At 45.9% G+C, this 21,701-nt stretch overlaps 12 protein-coding genes across 12 annotated transcripts; 7 read left to right on the top strand and 5 right to left on the bottom strand.

Moving 5' to 3' along the window:
• Positions 1-805: 805 nt before the first annotated feature.
• N7479_009550 (uncharacterized protein) lies at positions 806-1,420 on the top strand (the record flags this gene model as incomplete). Its single annotated transcript, XM_057257243.1, has 1 exon — positions 806-1,420. One exon carries the CDS (start codon positions 806-808, stop codon positions 1,418-1,420), a length of 615 nt encoding a protein of 204 aa, XP_057104701.1.
• A 504-nt stretch (positions 1,421-1,924) lies between these two features.
• On the top strand, positions 1,925-2,620 carry N7479_009549 (uncharacterized protein; the record flags this gene model as incomplete). The annotated part of the gene is made up of 1 exon (XM_057257242.1): positions 1,925-2,620. The coding sequence occupies one exon, from the start codon at positions 1,925-1,927 to the stop codon at positions 2,618-2,620; it is 696 nt and encodes a 231-aa protein (XP_057104700.1).
• Positions 2,621-3,106: 486 nt separating this feature from the next.
• N7479_009548 (uncharacterized protein) lies at positions 3,107-3,841 on the bottom strand (the record flags this gene model as incomplete). Its single annotated transcript, XM_057257241.1, has 1 exon — positions 3,107-3,841. One exon carries the CDS (start codon positions 3,839-3,841, stop codon positions 3,107-3,109), a length of 735 nt encoding a protein of 244 aa, XP_057104699.1.
• A 913-nt stretch (positions 3,842-4,754) lies between these two features.
• On the top strand, positions 4,755-5,839 carry N7479_009547 (oxidase ustYa family protein; the record flags this gene model as incomplete). Its single annotated transcript, XM_057257240.1, has 5 exons — positions 4,755-5,004; positions 5,057-5,188; positions 5,250-5,380; positions 5,438-5,537; positions 5,598-5,839. The coding sequence occupies 5 exons, from the start codon at positions 4,755-4,757 to the stop codon at positions 5,837-5,839; spliced, it is 855 nt and encodes a 284-aa protein (XP_057104698.1).
• A 123-nt stretch (positions 5,840-5,962) lies between these two features.
• N7479_009546 (GNAT family N-acetyltransferase) lies at positions 5,963-6,559 on the bottom strand (the record flags this gene model as incomplete). The annotated part of the gene is made up of 1 exon (XM_057257239.1): positions 5,963-6,559. The coding sequence occupies one exon, from the start codon at positions 6,557-6,559 to the stop codon at positions 5,963-5,965; it is 597 nt and encodes a 198-aa protein (XP_057104697.1).
• A 313-nt stretch (positions 6,560-6,872) lies between these two features.
• Positions 6,873-7,813, bottom strand: N7479_009545 (SDR family NAD(P)-dependent oxidoreductase; the record flags this gene model as incomplete). The annotated part of the gene is made up of 2 exons (XM_057257238.1): positions 6,873-7,705; positions 7,762-7,813. The coding sequence occupies 2 exons, from the start codon at positions 7,811-7,813 to the stop codon at positions 6,873-6,875; spliced, it is 885 nt and encodes a 294-aa protein (XP_057104696.1).
• Positions 7,814-9,628: 1,815 nt separating this feature from the next.
• N7479_009544 (non-canonical purine NTP pyrophosphatase) lies at positions 9,629-10,447 on the top strand (the record flags this gene model as incomplete). Its single annotated transcript, XM_057257237.1, has 5 exons — positions 9,629-9,805; positions 9,880-9,953; positions 10,007-10,188; positions 10,253-10,314; positions 10,382-10,447. 5 exons carry the CDS (start codon positions 9,629-9,631, stop codon positions 10,445-10,447), a joined length of 561 nt encoding a protein of 186 aa, XP_057104695.1.
• A 787-nt stretch (positions 10,448-11,234) lies between these two features.
• On the top strand, positions 11,235-11,751 carry N7479_009543 (uncharacterized protein; the record flags this gene model as incomplete). The annotated part of the gene is made up of 2 exons (XM_057257236.1): positions 11,235-11,659; positions 11,712-11,751. 2 exons carry the CDS (start codon positions 11,235-11,237, stop codon positions 11,749-11,751), a joined length of 465 nt encoding a protein of 154 aa, XP_057104694.1.
• A 476-nt stretch (positions 11,752-12,227) lies between these two features.
• On the top strand, positions 12,228-13,526 carry N7479_009542 (Tm-1-like ATP-binding domain-containing protein; the record flags this gene model as incomplete). The annotated part of the gene is made up of 1 exon (XM_057257235.1): positions 12,228-13,526. One exon carries the CDS (start codon positions 12,228-12,230, stop codon positions 13,524-13,526), a length of 1,299 nt encoding a protein of 432 aa, XP_057104693.1.
• A 380-nt stretch (positions 13,527-13,906) lies between these two features.
• Positions 13,907-15,502, bottom strand: N7479_009541 (adenosylhomocysteinase; the record flags this gene model as incomplete). The annotated part of the gene is made up of 5 exons (XM_057257234.1): positions 13,907-14,352; positions 14,412-15,013; positions 15,094-15,220; positions 15,271-15,403; positions 15,464-15,502. The coding sequence occupies 5 exons, from the start codon at positions 15,500-15,502 to the stop codon at positions 13,907-13,909; spliced, it is 1,347 nt and encodes a 448-aa protein (XP_057104692.1).
• Positions 15,503-16,039: 537 nt separating this feature from the next.
• N7479_009540 (uncharacterized protein) lies at positions 16,040-16,847 on the bottom strand (the record flags this gene model as incomplete). The annotated part of the gene is made up of 2 exons (XM_057257233.1): positions 16,040-16,173; positions 16,196-16,847. The coding sequence occupies 2 exons, from the start codon at positions 16,845-16,847 to the stop codon at positions 16,040-16,042; spliced, it is 786 nt and encodes a 261-aa protein (XP_057104691.1).
• Positions 16,848-17,952: 1,105 nt separating this feature from the next.
• On the top strand, positions 17,953-19,933 carry N7479_009539 (uncharacterized protein; the record flags this gene model as incomplete). The annotated part of the gene is made up of 6 exons (XM_057257232.1): positions 17,953-18,076; positions 18,133-18,331; positions 18,388-18,507; positions 18,558-18,707; positions 18,770-19,341; positions 19,404-19,933. The coding sequence occupies 6 exons, from the start codon at positions 17,953-17,955 to the stop codon at positions 19,931-19,933; spliced, it is 1,695 nt and encodes a 564-aa protein (XP_057104690.1).
• Between the last annotated feature and the right edge of the window lie 1,768 nt (positions 19,934-21,701).

The following is a 21,701-nucleotide window of genomic DNA, read 5'->3' as shown; positions in this document are numbered from 1 at the left end:
TACCGATAAGACTACCAACGTGCGTAGCGCCATACGTAGCTGGCATACATCGAGACCGCTCCTCAGATCTTCGATCTCCCTATGACGGCCAGTCAAGTCCAAGATATTACGGAGTGTCGCATGAACTGCCAGTAGGGTTAGGCCTTAAAAGAGGATAAGCTGTGTTGTGCTTTGGGAACTGAACGATCATATTCGCGGGTAGCATAAACCTGATTAGGCCACCGAATCCATGAAGTATCTTGACTTTCTATCCATGAATAGCATTCGTAGCCTCAAGAACGAACTTGAACTCTGCAAACTCGGGACGCGGCTATTGGTCTAGCTACAATTTTCATCGCGGTTAATGGTCGGGTAATTAAAGCCTACCACCGTAGGGTTGAATGATATATTCTAACCTTGAAATTATCTAATTATCTGGTAAAATGCCCCTTTTTTATTCTATGCCTCATACTATTTGGTTCTCTCAATCGAGGTAATCATCCACATAGTTTAATTAGACAAGCAACACTCATTACATTTGGCTTTCCACAATTCCCATGTGACAAACAACCTTGCTTTGGTACTATGATTCTTTGTTTTTCGTACGGTTAGATGAGTGGAAATACTTTTTTTTAAACATAAACAATAGCCTTTGTCCTTTGTCCTTTGTCCTTTGTCCTTTGTCCCTTGTCCCTTGTCCCATTATTAGTGCTTTGAATAGAATCGAACAAGTGCCGAATTGTATAACATAAATATTGTTCATGGTCCCCTTCGAATACTCACCGAACAGCAAACAAGCATTCGAATTGGCCTGCATACCATCAAAATGCTCCAGTCTGCCCATTACCGTATGTTGCGAATTTTCTTGGTCACCCTCGATTTTTGGTTCAACACCGATCAATCTGCATTCCCCGCAAGCCAAGTCCAACGAAGCGGTAAGCTCACGCTATCAATTCCACTTGACAACCTGACTCCTTCATCTAGTGCTCAAACTTCGTGTATTGCCCAACAAACCGAAATGTCATCTCCCGACTCAACCGAATCGGAAAGCTGGGAGGCAATCTACAAAGAGGAGTGCCTGAGTTTCAAGGCCAGCCTACAGACCCAAGCTGAAATCTTGAGGAATGATCCGGAAAATCTAGGAGAAGATCGTCTCAAGGGTGTTCGTAAAGAGCTAATCTCACTTTCCCATCAGGCAGAACGAATCAAAGAGGCTGCATTGGAAATGGTCGACGAGACCCCGAATAGTGTATACGTCCGCAAGGCAACACCTGAGTGGCTCTCCTCCCGATTTGATCCCCAGCTAGAACAGGTATGTATTAGCATGGGGTACAGCTTAGACCGATTGGCTTTTGAGCTTAGATCCGACCGATCAGTTGACCTTTTGGTCGCCGGCCACCTTGAGCAAATGACCGACGATATTGAGATGGACTTTCTTTAGATAGTGCTAATGCATTTACTTTTGTGACCTCTAATAGATTTTCGAAATTGTAATAAACGAGAATAGTTGTTGCGTATAGGATATAGATAAATAATATTTCGATATTCTTTTAAGTGCCTTTTTAGGTATTTTTTTAGATGTCTAACACAATGTTCCGCCTGCGTCATAAACACGTCTCAGTAACCATAATTGTACTAGTAGTTTGGATGCTTCTGGCGTCGGCTGTGACAATAAGTGCTTCAGGGGTCTTCTCTCCTCTCTCTTCTTTCATTCATCTTTCATCTTTCTTTCACCTCCTTGAATCACTTTCTTTCATAAACAAATCCATCTTTCATCAGAGTCTACCAATCCTGAGGTCTCTTTTATACTTCTCAAGAGACCAATAGCCTCTGCTTCATCAAAGCCCCATAGTGGGACTGGTGTGACCAACCACAATCCAGTACCAGAAATACTCACTATTGTGAGGCCAAATCCACCTAATCACAAGCCACGAGATTGATCATTATGGCGTCCAACAATACTGACCATCGGGCCGGTGACACCGCTGACACCCCCGACTCTTCCCCCAACTCATCCTCCGACTCCCAAACCACCAATACTGGGCAACGAGCCATTCTAACCACCAAGGATCTCGATGCCAACAACATCGATTCCAATGATAAGGTCGATATCAAAATCGACCTCGATAATGCAGACGTGCGTCCTACACCAGAGACACAAGCGTCCAACCTACCGAAGTTGACCGAGGCCATAATTACAAACGTGCCACGTCGACTGAAAACCAACTCCAAGAACCTCGACCAATGGGTTTTTCGAGTGAAGTTCGCACTGGCCCAAATCCGACTAGAACACCTCATCAACAGCAGTGTTCCCCACCCAGTTAGGGGCCAGCATAACTACAACAGATGGGTGCAATGGTCTCGCACTGTGGCCAACTGGCTGTATCTCCACGTGGATGAAAGAATCCAGGATAGACTCAAGCAGTTGCCCAAGGCACCCAATACAGCGGATGCTGTATTTGACGGGATCATGAAGATCGTTCATGAAAGTGACAAGGTCGTCAAGGGTAGCGTCAAGCTCGATGGTTACGATGACCAAAAGATATCGGATTTACAGGCTATCAGGAAGTACATTACGGCTCATCAGACTCCATGCCATTTGCTCGGTTTGAGGCTACTTGCGGGCTCTTCTTTGCGCTAGCAATATCGTACCAGTCAGCCAGATATTTACGCTTTACAATCAAGACAAATATTTCCTTATCGACTTTCATGACATTCACTTTAAGCCCAATAAGTATAGTATTATTACGAAGAATACCAAGAGCGGATAAGGTATTTTTACTTAATTTATCGTCCAAGAACATGGTCAGTGGTAGACAGATCGTGGTGTATCTGCATATATCATGAAATAACTATGAACTTCTACCTAATTTCCTCCCCTCCTCTATTGGACTATTTGCAATGATGTTGAAAGTCATCACCCAATTCATCAGCCAAAAATCATTAATGAGTGTATACAGTTCAGTTCGTGTTCTCATGTGTAAGCCATGCTTTTCCTTCAACCAAGCCGACAATGCGATCCCGATTGCTCCAAGTCCAAGATACTCAATTCCATGATAACCATCAAACCCTTCCAAGCCTATAAATTTGAGCTCAATCCCATTCAGGACGTAGGAAGTAATCAAATTTATTCTTGCTGACCAGTGAGAGCACTGACATCCTCGCCCTGAGCCTCATTCTGTGCATTGACAGGGTAATTTTGGTAAGAGCCATAGTTCTTGTAGTCACCATAGCTCTGGTACCCGCTGTCCTGGGAGTTGGGAGTAACCTCGGCGTTGTTGGCAGAGTCCAAGCTATTGGGCTCACTGCGGGAATCCACGGGCGACGGAACAGCCTGGCTCTCCTGGTTTGAATGCCACTGACCATTGGCATCGGTCCAGCCATTCTGGTCCGTCTGGGTATTTTCGTTGTTGGCATGCCATTGACCATTTTCGTCAGTCCAGCCGTTCTGGCCTTCGTTGTTGGCGTGCCATTTCCCTTGGGAATCAGTCCACCCGTTCTGGCTTTCATTATTGGCGTGCCATTTTCCGTTGGAATCAGTCCACCCATTCTGGTCGTTCTGGGCATTCTGGTTATTTGCATGCCACTGGCCGTTTGAATCTGTCCAGCCATTCTGGTTGTTTTGTAGGCCGTTCTCGTTGTTATTGTTGTTGTCGTGCCACTGGCCATCTTGCTCCGCCTGACCGTTTTGATTGGTTTCGCCGGTGTTGGCCACGAACACACCGTGCTGCCAGCTACCCTTTCGGTACTGTCCACTCGGATCCCATTGACCGGCTAGGTCGTTAGGGTCCACAGGAAGGGCGAGGACAGATACAGGGGAGACGGCCAAAAGAAGGAGGCTGCTGATGATCGAGGAGCGCATTTTGAAGAGAAGTGAGCTCCAAGGGTTTCAAATAAGGTATAGATAATTGTTGTTTGTAGGAGTGCTGTTGCGATCCTGAGGTTCTTTGGATTGTTTTGGGTTGAGAATACTGATTGAAACCCGGTTTGCCTGCCTGTATTTATATCTTAGCTCCTCTAGCTCCAACCTCGAGGATTATGTACGGAGCACAAAATTGCTGCTCATCAGTGTTGGAAGCCATTGACAAGAATGTCTGAGGTTGGCTTTTGCCATTCTTCGGTGTGGGTGGATGGACATTGGCGCTGCAAGGGATACTGGGGAAACGTGTAGTCGATTACCACTTTCTTGCGGGGGATAAGCGATCGGATGCGCGATGATCTCAGTTGATTACAAAATACAGGGTAGCTCATGCAATATTAGGTAAAACAATAAAGAATATAGCTTCCTACTGGACCTTCGGAGTGTTGCATGAATGAACCTCGCGTGAATCTGCACAGAACTCGTAGATCCTATCCGTAAAGGGAGAAGTAACATTCCTTGAAGATCATAGCCAAGTGTTGATCTTGTCTGACTAGACGTACAAGGTGCACCTACCCCAACCCAGCGCATATGAAGTTGTCTCCCATGTACTAGTTGAGAAACACTTCAGTGATAATTCTCACGTTGCCTATGCACCACGCGGTGGGAGACGTATGAGATCACAAAATGCATGAGATATGCAGTGGCACGTTGCTTTGATCAGTGATATCCCTGAGCTTCAATCTGGTGTCAGAGTTGAAGCTGGGGAAAGTCCAGTGTGCGAAGTTGCGGTCTGGAATCGGCGTCTGGTCGTTAGCAATCAAAATAGTTCATTTTGCCCCTTGGATGATTGAAAATCTCGTTCGCATTGGCTTTGCGATCTATTAAGCAGACCATCTGAGTGACCAAAATCAAAATGCGTTGTATATTGGGCAAAGATTCTCATGCAGAGGATGCCACACATGAAACTGGGGAACGACTTCTTGCGGATGAAGAAGGTACTCTCTGGAGCAGAAAGAAAACCGCAGCACCCACATGTACCAGCGTGGCCACAGGCCTCTTTCAGGCAAGTGCACTTGTTCTGGTCTTCCTAATCGGGACTCTGTTTGGCCTTCACTGGCCTGGTGACTTGAATAGTCTTTGCAGTCGGCATGTTTCTCAATATTGTGAGACTTCCAAGCTTCCGTGGTGAAACTCATTTGTCTCATTGAAATATAGCAACGGTCATGAAGGAAGTTGGACTTCAATATAGCCTACGACAATTTAATGGCTCTCTCCTGAAAGAGAATGTTTTCCGACAAGATGCTGGCGCAGATGTTGATGCGGCGTGGGAGTCCTTGGGCGTCAACTGTGCGTCTCCAAACTGATCGACTAGTCTCTGTCATAGGCTGATTACAATTCATATCCCTAGACCGCAGTGTTCGGATACCACCAGAAGACGCTGAACAATCTGGACTTGCTGCTGACCAAGTGAAGATCAATGCAAAGTATGGGGGAGGATTTCCTGCCAATGTTGAGGGCTTGCACCATCTTCACTGTCTAGTCAGTGGTCTATGTATCACCACCATGCCGAGAATAACGTATACTAATACCAACCAGAACCTTCTTCGCCAGTCACTCTACTATAACTATGATTATTACCACGCGAAGGGGGAAGGGCCCTTCATGAACAATGACTATATCATCCGTCGCCACGTGTGTATGTTCTCTTCATTCTCGTTTCATGGCAAGGCTTTGAACTTATTCTTTCTCATCACAGCACATTGCCTCGATATTATTCGTCAAGAGCTCATGTGTACTGTTGACACTGGTGTGCTGGGTCAAGTCTGGATTTACCCCGAAAACCCGGAGCCCTATGTTGACTTCAACACTCAACATCGATGTAAGAACTTCGATGATGTCCGTCGCTGGGCTGAAGAGAATCAGCTGCCTCAAGATCCCCCCGCGGACTTTTTGGAGCCACCATCTGAGGGGGACCGAATCTATAGCCAAATGCCATGAGACCTGACACGTGAACTTAGAGGTAAAGACTTAGACGGGTCTACAAAAATAGCAAAGAATATAAGTATCAGTATCAGTATCACAGGAAGTGATGATACCCCGTAGAACAATGATTCCCTTAATTCAATCAAGATTATAAACACTCAAATCCTCACTCATCCCAGGCAAAACATAAACAGCATTATCCTCAGTACCAAAAACTTTCAAAGGCCTAATCCCCCTAAACTCCATCCCAATCTTCTCCAATGCCCCGCGACTCCGTTGATTCGTAGGCGAACAGAATCCAAATACAGCATCGATCCCAAGAGTTTCCTTCGCATATTGCAACAGACCCTTTGCAGCTTCGGTCGCATACCCCTTCCGACCTTCTTCTGGTAAAATAGCAAACCCGATATCCGGGGCAAGATAACCTGGGTCTGGTGGAATTCCTCTCATGAGCGATACAGTGCCGATCGGCTTCAGGCCTTCATCAGTCTTTCGCGAGACGAGGAATATGCCATAGCCATGGTAGGCGTAGTGTGCTGCAACCCTGCCTGCGAGGAATGAAGATGCCTTTTCCGGTGTGGTTATTCCGGTTTTCCCACAGGAACTGATAAAATCGTCTGTATTCCAGAGTTGGACTAAGAAGGCGCAGTGGGTCGGGTCGGTGGGGTTGAAGGGGCTGATTTGCAGACGTGGGGTGGGAATTGTGAAGTCCGGTGGGAAGGAGAAGTCGGGCATTTTGCTTTGATAAGATTATGCGATATTGAATTCTAGAGAACAACTGGAGTCTGGTGTATTTTCTTCTCTTTATAACTACTTTCATGGGATAGAACGATAAGATCGCCAATGACTCACAGATTGGAGGCTGACAATGCACAGGTGAGATTGGCGCTGTTGGCGCTGGGAAGGTTGCATTGACAAGGATTATGGGGGCCATCGTAGGGCTAGGCTCTTGTTGTAGTCAGTTATACTACATAGTGCGAACAGCTTAGATAGTAATCCTTGTCACAAGGTAAGATGGTATGCAATTGATTATATTCTCTTATTGCTCTTATTGTCCCATCTTCATACCACCATTAGCACATACCACACTGCCAGTACACCAAAGACCATCTGGGGTACACAACATGCCAACAACACCAGCAACCTCACTAGTGAAAGCCGGTCGCCGACCACCCATCTTCTCCAGAATCAAGCGCTTCTGCTCATCAGTCAAGCGACTCATAGTATCCTCATTATTTACATCCAGCTTGCTCATAGGCGTGTTATCCTGGTATCCCTGGATATCCTTCCAGAACTGCTCTCCAGTCGCAAAGTACATATCACCAACAACGGGGCCGGGGTTAACGCAATTAACAGTAGCACGGTCTGCCAGCTCACGCGCCCAAGTGCGAGTCATCGCCTCAATGGCAGCCTTGGTACCGCCATAGATCGACTGGCCCACGAATCCAAGCGACGAGGATACGCTGGAGATGCTCACAATGCGACCGCTTCGGTCGGTGGGGAGGAAGGGCTGACAGGCCTGTGTGAGGAGGAGAGGGGCGAGGACATTAATAGCGTATTGCCAGTTGAAGTGCTCGGCCTCGATGGCGCCCTTGGGGTCGTTCAGGTTCCGGTCTTGCGATACACCGGCATTATTGATCAGGATGTTGATCTGGAGTTTTCCGGCAGTGCTGAATTTTTCTTGGGCGGCCGCGATGATTGCTGCCACGGCTTCGGTGGGTTGGCTTAGATCGGCTTGCACGCTCTCGCATTTGATGTTATGGGTCGAGGCTAGGGAGGAGCAAAGGGCTTCAGTGGGAGCGCGCGAGAACTCCGATGTGAAGTTCAGAAGAAGTGAGCAGCCCTTTTCGGCCAGATTGCGGGCAATTGCTTCGCCAATTCCTGCGTAGATGGCATGTTAGCTCGGTCTCTTGGTATATGCGGGGAAGGCTATTTACCCCGCGATCCGCCAGTGACGATGCCGAATTTCCCTTCAAGTACTCGAGCCATTTTGGATTTTGGATGTTAATGGAAAAATAGGGAGAAATATCGTAGAAGAATTTGAAGGAGATGACCACCTCTTTAACTCTCTTATTTAGCCGAGTTGTGTTCCCCTATCCCCACGGAGAAAAACTGCCCGTTGGGGTGCGACGGAGGAAATGCGGGAATACGGGTAAATTCCACACTCGGTCCGAATTGTCTTCAACCGGTTACTAACACATCCACAACATCCATAACATCCACAATATCTAAGACAAACTTTGAATCACACTACAAAGTAGAATTGCAATATAATTTCCCATTATCCGATTCTCCGGGTCAATTTCTGCGAGTTAATATATATCAATGCCTTGTTTGCCGGGCTTCCACCTTCAATTTAAGTAGCCGTTTTCTTGTAAAGAACAGCTTTCTTCCTGTCCTTGCTTATCATATAAGCCTCACTTAAAAAGGGTATCTCCGACGCTGGTATAATATACGCCTTGATCTTCAAGGATATATGAAGTTTATATCTTAGTCTAAGCTAGTCATCCAATGACAGTATGGTAATAGTCCATCTCATTATCGCTAAGCAACGTGGTGAAACGTTAACTGTCTCACCATATTCATATCGCAAGGTTGTGCTTCCCATGTTCTGAAAATCCATTTTTCGCTTTCCTGATTTTGTACTCGTAGAAAAGGCTGCCGCCAATGGCTCGATTTCTAGGTATTCTTCGAGATCTATGTAGAGTCGCGACAGCGACTTTAATATCTTTCTGATGGGAAACAATTTCAAGATATGTCGCGAAGTAGGACAACTATTCATTTATTCATAAATCTGATATAATTCGTACATCTCATAGCCCCCAGGTGGCGTGGCGATCAAATACCGTAATAGGCAACATTGTGCGCGGGATATGTACCTGATCTTGCCAAGAAACCCTAGAAAATATGTAGATATAAATATTACTATGGGGAAGGATAGATCTATCTGGAGAAAAACCAGAAACAGACGGTTTAATTAAAAATCCACATCTATCGATTTCTTTTGTAAATTTTTTTTAGCACCGCCTATATATAAATGTAGTGAAAACAGCAATATATACTGAAAAGGTAAGTTCAACTTCAGGGGAATCTCCTAGCTGCCAATCTTCCAAGCCTTTCAAGATTAATTTGATAACTTCTTTGTGGATCTTGATTTTGCTAGACCCACTGACGAGTTTCTTTTCAACTTGGTTGATGGACGACTTGTCAGTGTTGAGTATCCTACTACCGGTTCTGTTCTCAAGCGAGTTTGAGTAGAGGTTAAGATCGGTCCCACTGTTAGGCTGGGAAATAGTCAGGTCTTCCAGTTTACCTTAGAACATGCATTGTTCATTTCTTTTTTCCCCCGGCTCAGTATGAAATCCCATATTGTAGCAAACTGCTCAAGACATTGACAGCATCAAAATCTTGCCTAAGCCGCATATAAATCAGTCGTAAGCTCCCAAAACTGATGTCCATAGAAATTTGGATACCCGAGCCTAGAATTAAAATTAGAGATGGTCTTTCATTCTTCTTTCTGAGATTTTAGGTAGTGTGTCTCTTTAGAAGTTGCCGGGGTCCGTGAGAAACGAAGTTCGATGATATTACGCCTAGCACTAATGTCGTGATCTAGGCTCCATACAGAGGCCATAAATTGGCGCCAATTGTTTAAATTAGCCCTCCTATTTACCTAGTCTTATCTTCTTATCATGTTGATTTGTAAGAATTTCAACTTTCCAACCTTGGAAGGTTGGGAAGCTTTCGGTTTATAACATACGTAGAAACCCACCTATCTACAACACTGCACCTACTGCGCTCTCCATCATGTCCGCCACACTCCCAAAGATCAATTTTATCACGGGAAATAAGAACAAGCTTGCTGAAGCTACGGCAATCCTGGGTGATATGGTGCGGCTTTCAAATCAGAATATTGAGAGCTCTGAGATTCAGGGTTCTCTTGAAGAAATTGCGCGAGATAAATGTCAAAAAGCAGCTATAGCAGTATGCCAGTCCAAGATTATCCCTGCTATCAGAGCACTATCAAACTAAGTCTAAATGTTTGTTTCTTGATTTAGGTCAACGGTCCTGTCTTGACAGAGGACAGTGCCCTTGAATTTAGGGCGCTCAAAGGTTTACCTGGGCCATATATGTATGGCCGATAACGATTGCTGTTTCCAAGTTTTCATCTGTAATAATTTCTAGAAAATGGTTCTACTCTGCTCTAGGAAATGATGGTTTATGCGATTTACTTGCAGCCTACGAGGATAAAGTAGCTACCGCCGTGTGCACATTCGCCTTCTCTCCCGGCCCAGGAATCGAGCCTCTGCTTTTCCAGGGATATACCCAAGGCAAGATTGTTCCTAAAAGAGGCGATGGTGGTTTTGGTATGCTTGAAAATTGCTTAGCATAAATCGCGAGAGAGACCAACCCTAATTGAATCATCTCTAGCTTTTGACCCTATCTTCGAAGTCCAAGGCCAAACGTATGCGGAAATGAGTTTTGCACATAAAGTGAGTTGATTCATAGAATCATCTTGTGAATATAATTAATTCCCTAACCACTAATTCAAATAAACAGAATACAGTTTCTGAGAGATTCAAAGCTCTAGAGAAAGTGAAGGATTGGCTAAAGAGCACAATATAACTAGATGAACCAGAGCATTGCGATGCTAGGAATATTATTCAATGGATCACTAGCCATTTATACAAAAAGGAATTATCAAGGAACAAGAAAAAGAAAGACAATTGTTGAGGTATCCCATTCCCATTATTACTTGCAGACCAAGCAGTTGTTTAATAGCTTTCCTGGGTATAAATTCCCTGCTTTTCCATATATTGAATGTCAAAGATTCTTTCCTCCTCTTTCTCCCCTAGTAGCCGCAGCAGCAATAAATACTATAGATATACACTTGCAGTATCAGGGTTTCATGTGTGACAGCCAGCTAGAAACTAGAGTATGCAGCTTGTCCGGGTAGAGTGTCAACACAGGCACAGAGCATTGTCGATCTACTTGATCTTCACTCATGCGTTTTTCTTTTTCTGATGTTTTCTTCCTGGTATTGAGTTTGTCTTTGGCTACTTCATCTTCTCGTTATAGTCACTTATGCAATGCACTTTGTCTTCTCCCTAAATTGACCACTTTCCTTAGTCTTCCACACAGAGTAGAATAGCTGATATCCGAATTTCCCCAACTTGAACTACGAACTCCGTACAATAGAGCGATATTGCCCCACATTTATAGAGAAGAGTCCATCGGCACGTGGAGTAAGGCGATATCCGAGTGGATGAAACCGGAGAAGCCACGCGCTGATTGGCTATATCAAGCGCCAAGGAGCACACTAAATTATAGACCGCGGGAAACACCAGTAATCTCCACCTTTAAAAGCAAGAGAACGACCTAATCTCTGTTAAAAATTGCCTTCAACTCCAAAATGACAGACTCTACCGTTCTCATCACGGCTGGCCCGTACCAGTTCCTCGCGAAGCTCGAGTCTGCTGCTCCCAAGACTGTCAAATTGTTTCGTTCTCTCCTCCCATACCGCCAAAAGCTCATTCATGTGCGATGGAGCGGCGAGGGTATGTGGATTCCGTTGGGCGAAACTGATTTCAACCTCCCCTTTGAAAACCACACAGCACATCCCGCGCCTGGTCAGATTCTGTTGTACCCCGGCGGTATCTCGGAGACCGAATTCCTCTTCTGCTATGGAGGAGTTGCCTTTGCAAGTAAGATGGGAGCACTTGCTGCAAACCATTTCTTGACTATCACTGAGGGATCTGAGAACTTGCATGCGCTTGGGAATCTGACATTGTGGAAAGGAGCTCAAGATGTGTTGTTCGAGCTGGCGGATGAGGATAAGTATGTTTTGGAGATTCAATCTTTCCTTGTGTATGTGGCTGATCAAATACAGAATTCGTCAATTCAAGGCCGCAGGATCTTCTAAGCTCTAGTTTATATGCATAATTGTGTAAGCAAAATGTTGACATCGTGGGAGGGAATTATTCGAATTGGTGGCACAAGAGAGAGGAAGCATAGTACATAGTATGTCCAAGATAGCATATTATCACTGTTCATTCCATATATACAACAATGTTGCTGTCATGAGCATTATCTCACAGGATATTGGGTACACACCTCTATACATTGAGACTCGCAATCCATCTTCGAGGTCCTTGAATATCCGCTTCATGATATTCGCTGGTGTCCATAATCAAGTCCAGAATGTGCAAAATAATCTCTATAATCAAGTATTGTTCTTATTTTCTGACTTTTCCCTTCAAATCCCAATTTCATGCACTTACCTTGACGTAGTATATAAAACCACCCCACTATAGTTCCAGCTGCAGACCCCACTTCAACTTCCATCGACTTCAACCAACTACCCCTTAATCCAATTCCAACCAAGAAACCAATGCCCAAATACAAAATGTCTCCAACTACCCCCACAATCCTTCTCTTAGGAACATGTGACACCAAACTCCCAGAACTCCTTTACACAAAATCCCAAATTGAATCCACCAAAGCCACAGTCCTCCTAATGGACATCAGCCGCAACCCAACGATCCACCCAGAAATCACTATCCCTCAAAGTGCCTTAACCAGCCTCTCCCTCTCCCCATCAGCCCCAATCCCAGATCTAACAGCCCTCACCCGGGCCGAGTATATAACCACACTCACACCCTACGCCACAAAGAAAGTAACCTCCCTCCACGAATCCCACCAAATCCACGGCATCCTCGGCATCGGCGGTTCATGCGGGACATCCCTCACAGCAGCAGTGATGCGTGACGCACTACCAGTCGGATTCCCCAAGCTTCTCGTCTCGACCATGGCGTCTGGAGATGTGGGTCCATATATCGGCGAAACAGACATCAGCATGATGTACAGCGTTGTTGATATCGCGGGCCGGAATCGTGTTTTGGAAGGTGTTCTTGATAATGCTGCTGGGGGGATTGTGGGGATGGCGAGTGCATTTTTGAAGCGCGAGCGAGAGCGAGAGGAGAAGCAAGTAGGGGTACATGCATCCTCTGCTGTTAGGATTGCTATATCCATGTTTGGAGTTACGACGCCTGGTGTTACACGTGCCCGGGAACGTCTGGAGGAGGTTCTGTCTGGTTGTGAGGTTTATGTTTTTCATGCGACTGGGTCTGGGGGACGGGCTTTGGAGAGGCTTGTTAGGGAGGGGCAGATTGATGCAGTGCTTGATTTGACGACTACGGAGATTGCGGATGAGGTTGTTGGTGGGGTTCTTAGTGCTGGTGCTGGACGGTTGACTGCAGCTACGGTGCGGGATATTCCTAGGGTTGTTAGTGTGGGAGCGTGTGATATGGTTAATTTCGGGGAGGCAGGGAGTGTCCCTGCTTCTTTTCGGGAAGAGGGAAGGTTGTTCCATGAACATAATGCGACTGTTACCATTATGCGGACCACTGAGAAGGAGTGTGTTGATATTGGGAGGTTCATATCAGGGAACTTGTTGCGGGACTCGAGAGACAAAGGAGAATTAAGACGGACGAAGGTGATTTTGCCTGTTGGTGGAGTGAGTATGTTGGATGTTCCTGGTCAGCCATTCCAGGATCCAAAGGCAGATGAGGTACTGTTTTCTACATTGGAGAGGGAATTGGAGGGCAGTGGGATATCAGTTGTGCGAGATTCCCGTGACATCAATGATCCTGACTTTGCGGTGGCGGTAGCAGACGAATTGGTTAAATTGATCCGCGAGGAATAGACAGAAATACGAACAATGACTAGTCTACGAAAGCAACTACACAAGGAATGTAAATGTTGACGCATAGCTTCGATTTGTTGAAGTTCTACACTATCACAATCGGCCCATGGAGGCCTACACACCAGAATAAGGTATCAAAGATAAAATCCCATCCGCACGCAGTGTTGAATGCAAGACCATCCCAGGTCATCCCACGCCAAAACAAAACATTAGAAACACACCATCCCCGGTGCAGGCCACTTTTTATGCCGTTGAAGGACAACCACTTTTGAGTTCTAAGTTGATGGAGAACTCGAAATGCCAATCATAACATCGTCGAATCATGTTGAAAGTCTATTTCCCAATAATATCATCGATCGCGGTTGAAAAATATAAAGAAATTAGTAACGGTAGATCTCGGGCTTGAAGGGGCCGTTGACATCGAGGCTGAGGTAGTCGGCCTGGACGGGGGTCAGGGTGGTGAGCTTGGCGTTGACGTGGGCCAAGTGGCAGCGAGCGACCTGCTCGTCGAGCTGCTTGGGCAGAACGTAGACACCGACGGGCTTGCGGCCACCGGCACCGAACTCAATGTACTTCTTGCCGAAGGCGGCATCCTCGGCCTTGAAGAGGGCAATCTGGGCGAGGACCTGGTTGGAGAAGGAGCAGGACATGACGAAGGAAGAGTGGCCGGTAGCACAGCCAAGGTTGACAAGACGACCCTCGGCGAGGAGGATGATGTTCTTGCCGTTGAGCTGGTAACGGTCAACCTGGGGCTTGATGTTCTGAACGGACTGAGAGTTGGCCTTCAACCAGGCGACGTCAATCTCGATATCGAAGTGACCAATGTCTGAAAGATCGTTAGTACTCAATGTTTCAAATCAACATTTTGAGTTGGGAGCAACTTACTGCAAACAATGGCATCGTTGCGCATGGCCTCGAAGTGACGGCCAACAAGGATATCACGGCAGCCAGTGGTGGTGACGAAGATCTGACCGGTAGGGGCAGCCTCCTCCATGGTGGTAACCTCGTAACCCTGGACAGCAGCCTGGAGGGCGTTGATGGGGTCGACCTCAGTGACAATGACACGGGCACCCATGGAGTGGAGAGCCTGGGCACAACCCTTGCCGACATCACCGTAACCGGCAACGACAGCGATCTTACCAGCGATCATGACATCGGTGGCACGCTTGATACCATCGATAAGAGACTCACGGCAGCCGTAAAGGTTGTCGAACTTGGACTTGGTGACACAGTCGTTAACGTTGATGGCGGGAACCTTGAGCTTGTTCTCCTTGAGCATCTTGTACAGGTGGTGGACACCGGTGGTGGTCTCCTCAGAGACACCGAAGCAGTCCTCGAGCATCTCGGGGTACTTGGTGTGGACGAGGGAGGTGAGGTCACCACCGTCGTCAAGGATGAGGTTGAGCTTCTTGCCATCCTTGAAGGCCTGGAGCTGCTGGTCCAAGCACCACTGGTACTCCTCCTCGGTCTCACCCTTCCAGGCGAAGCTGTATAAAGAAATGGTCAGCCAAAGTCCATATGAAGCTTACGAAATCTCAGAAATATTTCGGAAAGAATGAGAACTTACACAGGGACACCGGCAGCGGCAATGGCAGCGGCGGCGTGATCCTGGGTGGAGAAGATGTTGCAAGAGGTCCAGGTGACCTCAGCACCGAGGTGAGTGAGGGTCTCGATGAGGACAGCAGTCTGGATGGCTGGAGAAGAGGTCAGCACAAGTTTTGCTTTTTGTGATGGATCAACATACTCATGTGAAGACAACCGGCGATACGGGCACCCTTGAGGGGCTGGTCGGGACCGTACTTCTCACGGATGGCCATGAGACCGGGCATCTCAACCTCGGAGAGCTCGATCTCGCGGCGACCGAAGGCGGCCAGGGACTAAGGAATGAATGGTCAATTGTTGAAAAGGAGAAAAACAGGTGATTGAGAGAGACATACGAGGTCAGCGACCTTGAACTTCTGTGCGGGGGCAGCCATTATGTAGTATGTATTCAAAAACTGCTAGTTATTAGAGAGAAAGATCAGAAATGATGCGAGTGGAGGGATTGACTGACCAAAGGTGTATGAATGAGAAAGGAAAGGAAAGAGGGAAAAGGAGAATAATAGAGGGGAAGGAAAACTCTCCGCTTAGTGAGAGATCGCCAAGGTCCTGGAACGTGGCAAGTACTGGTACTGTATTTATTGAATATTTCAGTGTGTGTAGACATGTACCGGTACTTCTCAAAACTTCTGGGTTCCCGTAGTGAGCTGACTGATGGCGGGGTCTTGCTTAGTCAGATCGGCCACCGCCACCTCCAGCACTGGACCCTGGAGAAACTACATTTAAGGACTGAATAGTTACTCCGTAGTTAGTTAGCTATTATGTATGGTTAATCAACGTATCTTGATAATTATTCTGTTTAAAACATATAGCGGAGGATTTCTGTAGTCTCGTTTTTTGATAATCAATAGGTGAATGGACTGTGGAGATGATAATTATTTATATTCCCATCGCCTCTACGATATAAATAGATTTCAAAACTTGCTTGTCTTTCTATTTTCTTGCTGTGCACGTTCTAGTCGCTCATGGCCTTTGGTGAAGGTGTTGTTTGTTCCGGACGCTGCAGTGCTGATTTCAAGCACAAGAGAAAAGGCCGCAATCAGACCCGCTAAACGGTGTTTGTTTCGTACCAGGACCGATGCATCCCAAAGTTCCCAGGGCTTCTCGCTGTATTTCATACCCAGTTCTACCTCCAACGGTACGAACTAGTAGAGATGAGAAATAGAGGGTCAATTTAAGCTGGCGAGACTCATGATCGTACTCTGGGGTCAAATGACCCCAAGGCCCTTCAGCAATCGCTGCGACATCCTGACCAGTCGCAACAAAAATCCCGGTGATGATATTTGTTACGTTTATATTGGATTCGAACCGACCATTTCGAATCCTTCCCTCTTGTGTGGTGCGGAAAGTGCGGTATAGGCTCTCGGTTGTGCATTTGAGAACGGCACGGTATACGGTATCAGAAATGCAAGTCCATGCAACAACCTCCACACCTCTAGGCGAGTCAACAGCTCCCCAGGATGGCTTTTTGTTCGGCGCCACATTGCCTTCAATAAGGATTCTTGTGATGTTCAGCCCCAGATCCTGTGTAGAATCAAGAAGCCAATCACAGGCACGCTGAGTAGCAATCGAGACCATATTCTGGCCCGCTGCATCTCCACGTGTATATTCAAACTGCACATGTACATTAGAACCCACGATATTAGGGGTCAATTTCACCAGGCGAGCATAGCGGCTTGTAGACTCTGTGGCTTTGACGATTGGATCCCAGAGATCTGGCATGCGATGAGCAAAATCGATCGCGTCTTGGGTGCAATTAAATCTAAACACCGGACTGCGAGACATTCCATCGCCTAGAACGCAAAAGTACCCTCCACTACACTCATTTAGAGCCTTGCAGCCTCTGCCGCAGCTTGCGATGATGGCAGACTCAGTGGTCGCGATTGGAGCATAGCTTCTGGTACTAGTGCCATCTACGTTTTTAATCAACAGAGGACCAGCCAGTCCAACTGGCACAGAGGTATATCCGATAAAGTTTTCAATGGATATTTTCGGTGCATTGTTATACGCTCAGTTATATGCTTTGCATCTTGCAGAACATGCCCAAATTTTGCCATCGTTTTTGAAACCATCTGTGCGATATGGGTTAGAGGTAGAAATGAAGTTTCGTCTGTCGGTATCTGTCGATGTCTGTTGGCGTAGATGAGTTGTATATGCGATGAAATATCCATAGTATGCATATGTACATCATACTATGTGAAGAACCCTCTCTCGGGATTCAGTATCAATCCTACAAACAGAACGTGTTCTTCAGAGTCTGCAGCAGTATTTTGGCTCACGATATGCACACGCTAATGCATCATAAACAGGATCTTTGGATCACACACTTTCTGTTGTTCACTCCATGATAGGAATCTGTTTACGTAGATCGGTGATGATTGCCCGATATAGATGTCACCAGCGAGCTGAAGGTTAGCCACAATCAATTATCTCCCCACGCTCCTCCAATCATCGTCATTGGTTGGTTCCCATCTTATAGAAAGTCACCAATATTATCAAGCATAAACCACCTGAGCATGTAAAATAGAATTGCTTTTTGTGCTACCTATCTGGACCTCGTGAGTCGTGAGCAGGTAGCTATATTTAGCAACATGCCTTGGAACTCATGTAAGGAGTTACATTATTACACTACCAAAGCCAACAGCTATATTGATCAAGGTGATGTGAATATTTTGTAGAAAATCACATCGCCGTCGATCCATCTAGACCTCATGATAACATTTCCAATCTCGAAGTACCAAATATATAAATGATCCATGTAGCACTACTACCTTTTCTTACTTTAGTACACTATCTATCACGATTATTCAAATTCATTGCTTGAACAATGTCTTTTCCGTCTCTCAAATTGCTTCATCTACCCTTATTCAAGGGTATTCCAGAAGATGTTACTGACCATGAGAGAGCCTATCGCAGTTACCAGCGTGCTGCCGCTGTTGTCAAAGCTTACGGTTAGACGACTACTTCCAAAATTCAGACTTTGAGGTGACCTAACCCACCAATCCAGGGATGACAGCAGCAGATATCCTTCAATGCACGCCAAGGTTCTGGGAATTTTATCTAGATCTCATCGGGGCTTTCGACTGCGCTACATATACGTTGGTGACGATCCAAATGAATCTTGCGGCTGGGACCTTGGCCCCTTTTGCAGAGAAACAACCGCAGTACCGAAAGCTCCTGGATCAGATTTTGAACTTTGAAATCTCGTTAGTATAAAGCTGCCAATAACTACGGATACGTCAATACTAATTCAGTTGGCTAGGGCACAGTATATGCTGACTGAGGTTGAGCATGGGTTAGATGCAAATAATTTGGAAACAACTGCAACAATGCTTCCAACTGGAGAGTTCGATCTGCACACCCCGAGCCTTGGTGGCGCAAAGTAAGACAAAATGTGCGTCTCATATTGTGGTATTCTGTTGACCATTTCAGGATTATGCCACCGTCTTTGCCCGTAAAGGGTTTACCAAAAGTTGCGATTGTATTTGCCCAACTTATTGTTTCTGGCGAAACTCGTGGCGTCAGGCCATTTATTACTTGGCTTAACGATGGAAAGCATATGTGCAATGGTGTGACTGCAAAGTATGTATGATAGAAGACGACTCAAATTGATAAAATAAGGTACTTATTTAATTTCGCGTTAGATTGCTCCCCAGACGAGCAGCATCAAAACCAGTGAATCATGCCATTACAAATTTTAATCATGTCCGTCTGCCTCATTCAGCTCTCTTAGGAACTCTGGACAAGCCAAAGGATGTTCGAAAGCACTTTCTATCATCTATCTGGCGCATTGGAGTTGGTACTCTTGCTTTGCCACTCAACATGATCTCGGTAATGAAACGGGCTGTTTTCGTCGCAGGAAAATATAGTCAGCGTCGGCATATATCAGGGCCAGACCAGAAACTCAAGCCCATTATCTCCTTCCCAACTCAATACGGCCCCATACTGCATGCATTGGCCCAGATCTTTGTTTTCGAAGCTTATGCTCGAAGGAGCATTCAGTACTTCCAAGACACCAATTTAGCACCCCCGGTCCGACATGCAATGGGGACTATGTCGAAGGCTGTTTTATACAAAACATCTCAAGCCTGTCTTTTTACTCTCTCAGAGCGATGTGGAGCGCAGGGCTTGTATGAGAACAATCATATTATTGAATCGATGGTGGAAACGCGCGGGATATCAATCGCCGAGGGAGATACCCTAGTGTTAAGTATTCGTATGGAACATCCCTTCTTTCATATAGTTTCACTTCGGAGTATTAACGAAGTTCAATTCTAGGATTGACGTCGGACCTTCTCCTCAATCATTACAAGATACCTCCTGCAAAGGACCCAACCTCCTTCCTAGCTAAACATGAACAAGGGCTACTTGATGAGCTTCGCGGGATGACCAATATCAAGTCTGGAGGTCACCATGGAGAAGACTTCGACCGCTTGATTTTGCCAAGATCTCAGGAATTTGTCGAGGCTATAGGATATCGCATAGCCTATGAAGCTGCTATAGAGGCAGGGGTTCATTCTGATTTAGTGTCCCTCTATGAAATTTGGGTCATGTTGCAGGATCAGAGCTGGTTTGTTCAATATGCCGGTCTAACGCGTCAACATATGTTCCAGATGGAAGCTGAAAGACTCAGTGTTGTTTTGCCTCGGTTAGATGTGTTGCTGGATGCTACTGGTGCTGAACCGTACTGTACTGCGCCTATCCTATCTCAGACATCGTGGGAGCAGTTTGTTGACAGTTTGGAGACTAAGACAGGAAGTGACACTGAAAACACTGGTCTCTCAAGGGGTGGGATGGCCATGCTCTGAGTATCAGTTTGGCTCCTACGATTTTGCTGAGGGAAGTTATTTGATAGCCGTTTTTCTAGATTTCGGTAGTGGCTGCGTGCTATACATGCGCCAGGACTCGTAACGGGTGACCATTTCAGCCACTCCATGTATTAGCAGATAAAATGGTCTCCATTCAGTCCCTGTGTGATGATTGCTGTGCTTAAGTGTGGCTAAAAAAAAGTATATCTTAACGCGTGGATCGCTAGAGAGGGATACTTGCTTTGAGTTCGGATGTATATATAGTCCCCCAGATTCCTATAAATTGGAGACAAAGACAAGCTCTTCGACATTTCCCCCATGGGAGTCCCCGTTCTTTTTTTTTGTTTGAAAATAATTACTTCTTGATTTATCCACTACTCTATCCTGCCTAAATCTGATTCTAAGAGGAAATCTAGGCAAATTTTACAAAGTATAGTCTTAAGTACGATCTGCAGGCACCCACCAACACGTGACATGGACGCACCTTCCCTTTTCGGAAGCAGATGTTCCTATAAATTCAAGACAAACACAAGCTTTTCAACAATACTGGCTAGTGGCTGAGTTGGGTTCCTCCGGATTTAACATGCAGGTAACACCGGCTGCCAGCACTCGATCCTCTCAGCCCACGCTCTTAAAATACATAAAAAAAATGTATTATGCATCCCAACCTCCGGTTGGGCGTGGCCTAGGCAAAGGTACTAACATGGGATTGTCATAGCCCCATGGGAGTCTACTGCTGGCAGTGATTTCTATGGATGCCCCCCCGGCCTGTGCGTGCCACCTTCTTCTTTTTTTAATTGCATCATAATATATTGAAGGGGGGAAGGCTCGAAATTTTGAGATAAAACAACTTGCTGCAAAGAGCGGCGTCATTGCACATGGCCTCGAAGTGACGGCCTTAGTTGGAAGGAATCTCAACGTGGCAAAGAAGGAAAGTTTTCACTAATCACTTCCGCTTCATATTACCTATCATCACTTGCCTTCACAGGGGGTTTCACCTGCCTCTTTGAAAAAGGATGGTTTCAGAAGACTGGTCGCTACCAAGGAAGAGCTCTATCGGTGGGCCATTCAAGGCACTGGTTAAAACGTTTGATTATAGTAATCATAAAGCTGCAAGAGTTGTTCAAAATGAGCACAATGAACGACCAACGAGACTAAAGACCCATGAAAAACTCACTAATACATATTTGCTATGGGCTCTCAAGTAAGGTTGGCAGAGTTTAGGTGTAACCGCGTCGAATATGTAATTGGTCTTTGAATTATCTCGAGCTGGAGATAATGCTGGCATAGGTTTTACATGACCATATCCCTGCAGTTTCCATAGGAATGAGATTCTCGAGCAGATTTAGGCGGCAAGGCTCTTCACAGCGGGCTTTTTGGCAGCACTGACAGTTTTTGTCGTGATAGAAATATAGCAAGGCAACTCGAATACATTGTCATTGCGTACATGGTCAGTCTATGCCAACTTCCCGGTGAACCATGTTCATTTTGGCAGCATAGGATGTGTTATTCTTGGCCGCCTGTTGGCCTTCGCTTCTGCTGGTGATCCCGACTTCAGGCTGTGTCATCTACACAACAAAATAGAGTGTTAATGGGTATATGTGTGTGCGCTTTGCTGTAGGGGGCCTTGCTTGATTTGTCCTCTTTTGAACCCATTAGTCTCACCCTTCTTCTGAGTCACGCTCATCTAAATTGGCTTTCTCTGTACTCCTCAGAAAGTCCATGAATGCTTCGTTACTCGTCGATCGAGTCAATTAAGACATCCTTG

The sequence above is a fragment of the Penicillium vulpinum genome (assembly GCF_028829585.1).
Source record: "Penicillium vulpinum strain IBT 29486 chromosome Unknown utg000004l_segment0_segment0, whole genome shotgun sequence".
NCBI lineage: Eukaryota > Fungi > Ascomycota > Eurotiomycetes > Eurotiales > Aspergillaceae > Penicillium > Penicillium vulpinum.
This window is presented reverse-complemented; position numbering and strand designations above follow the sequence as displayed.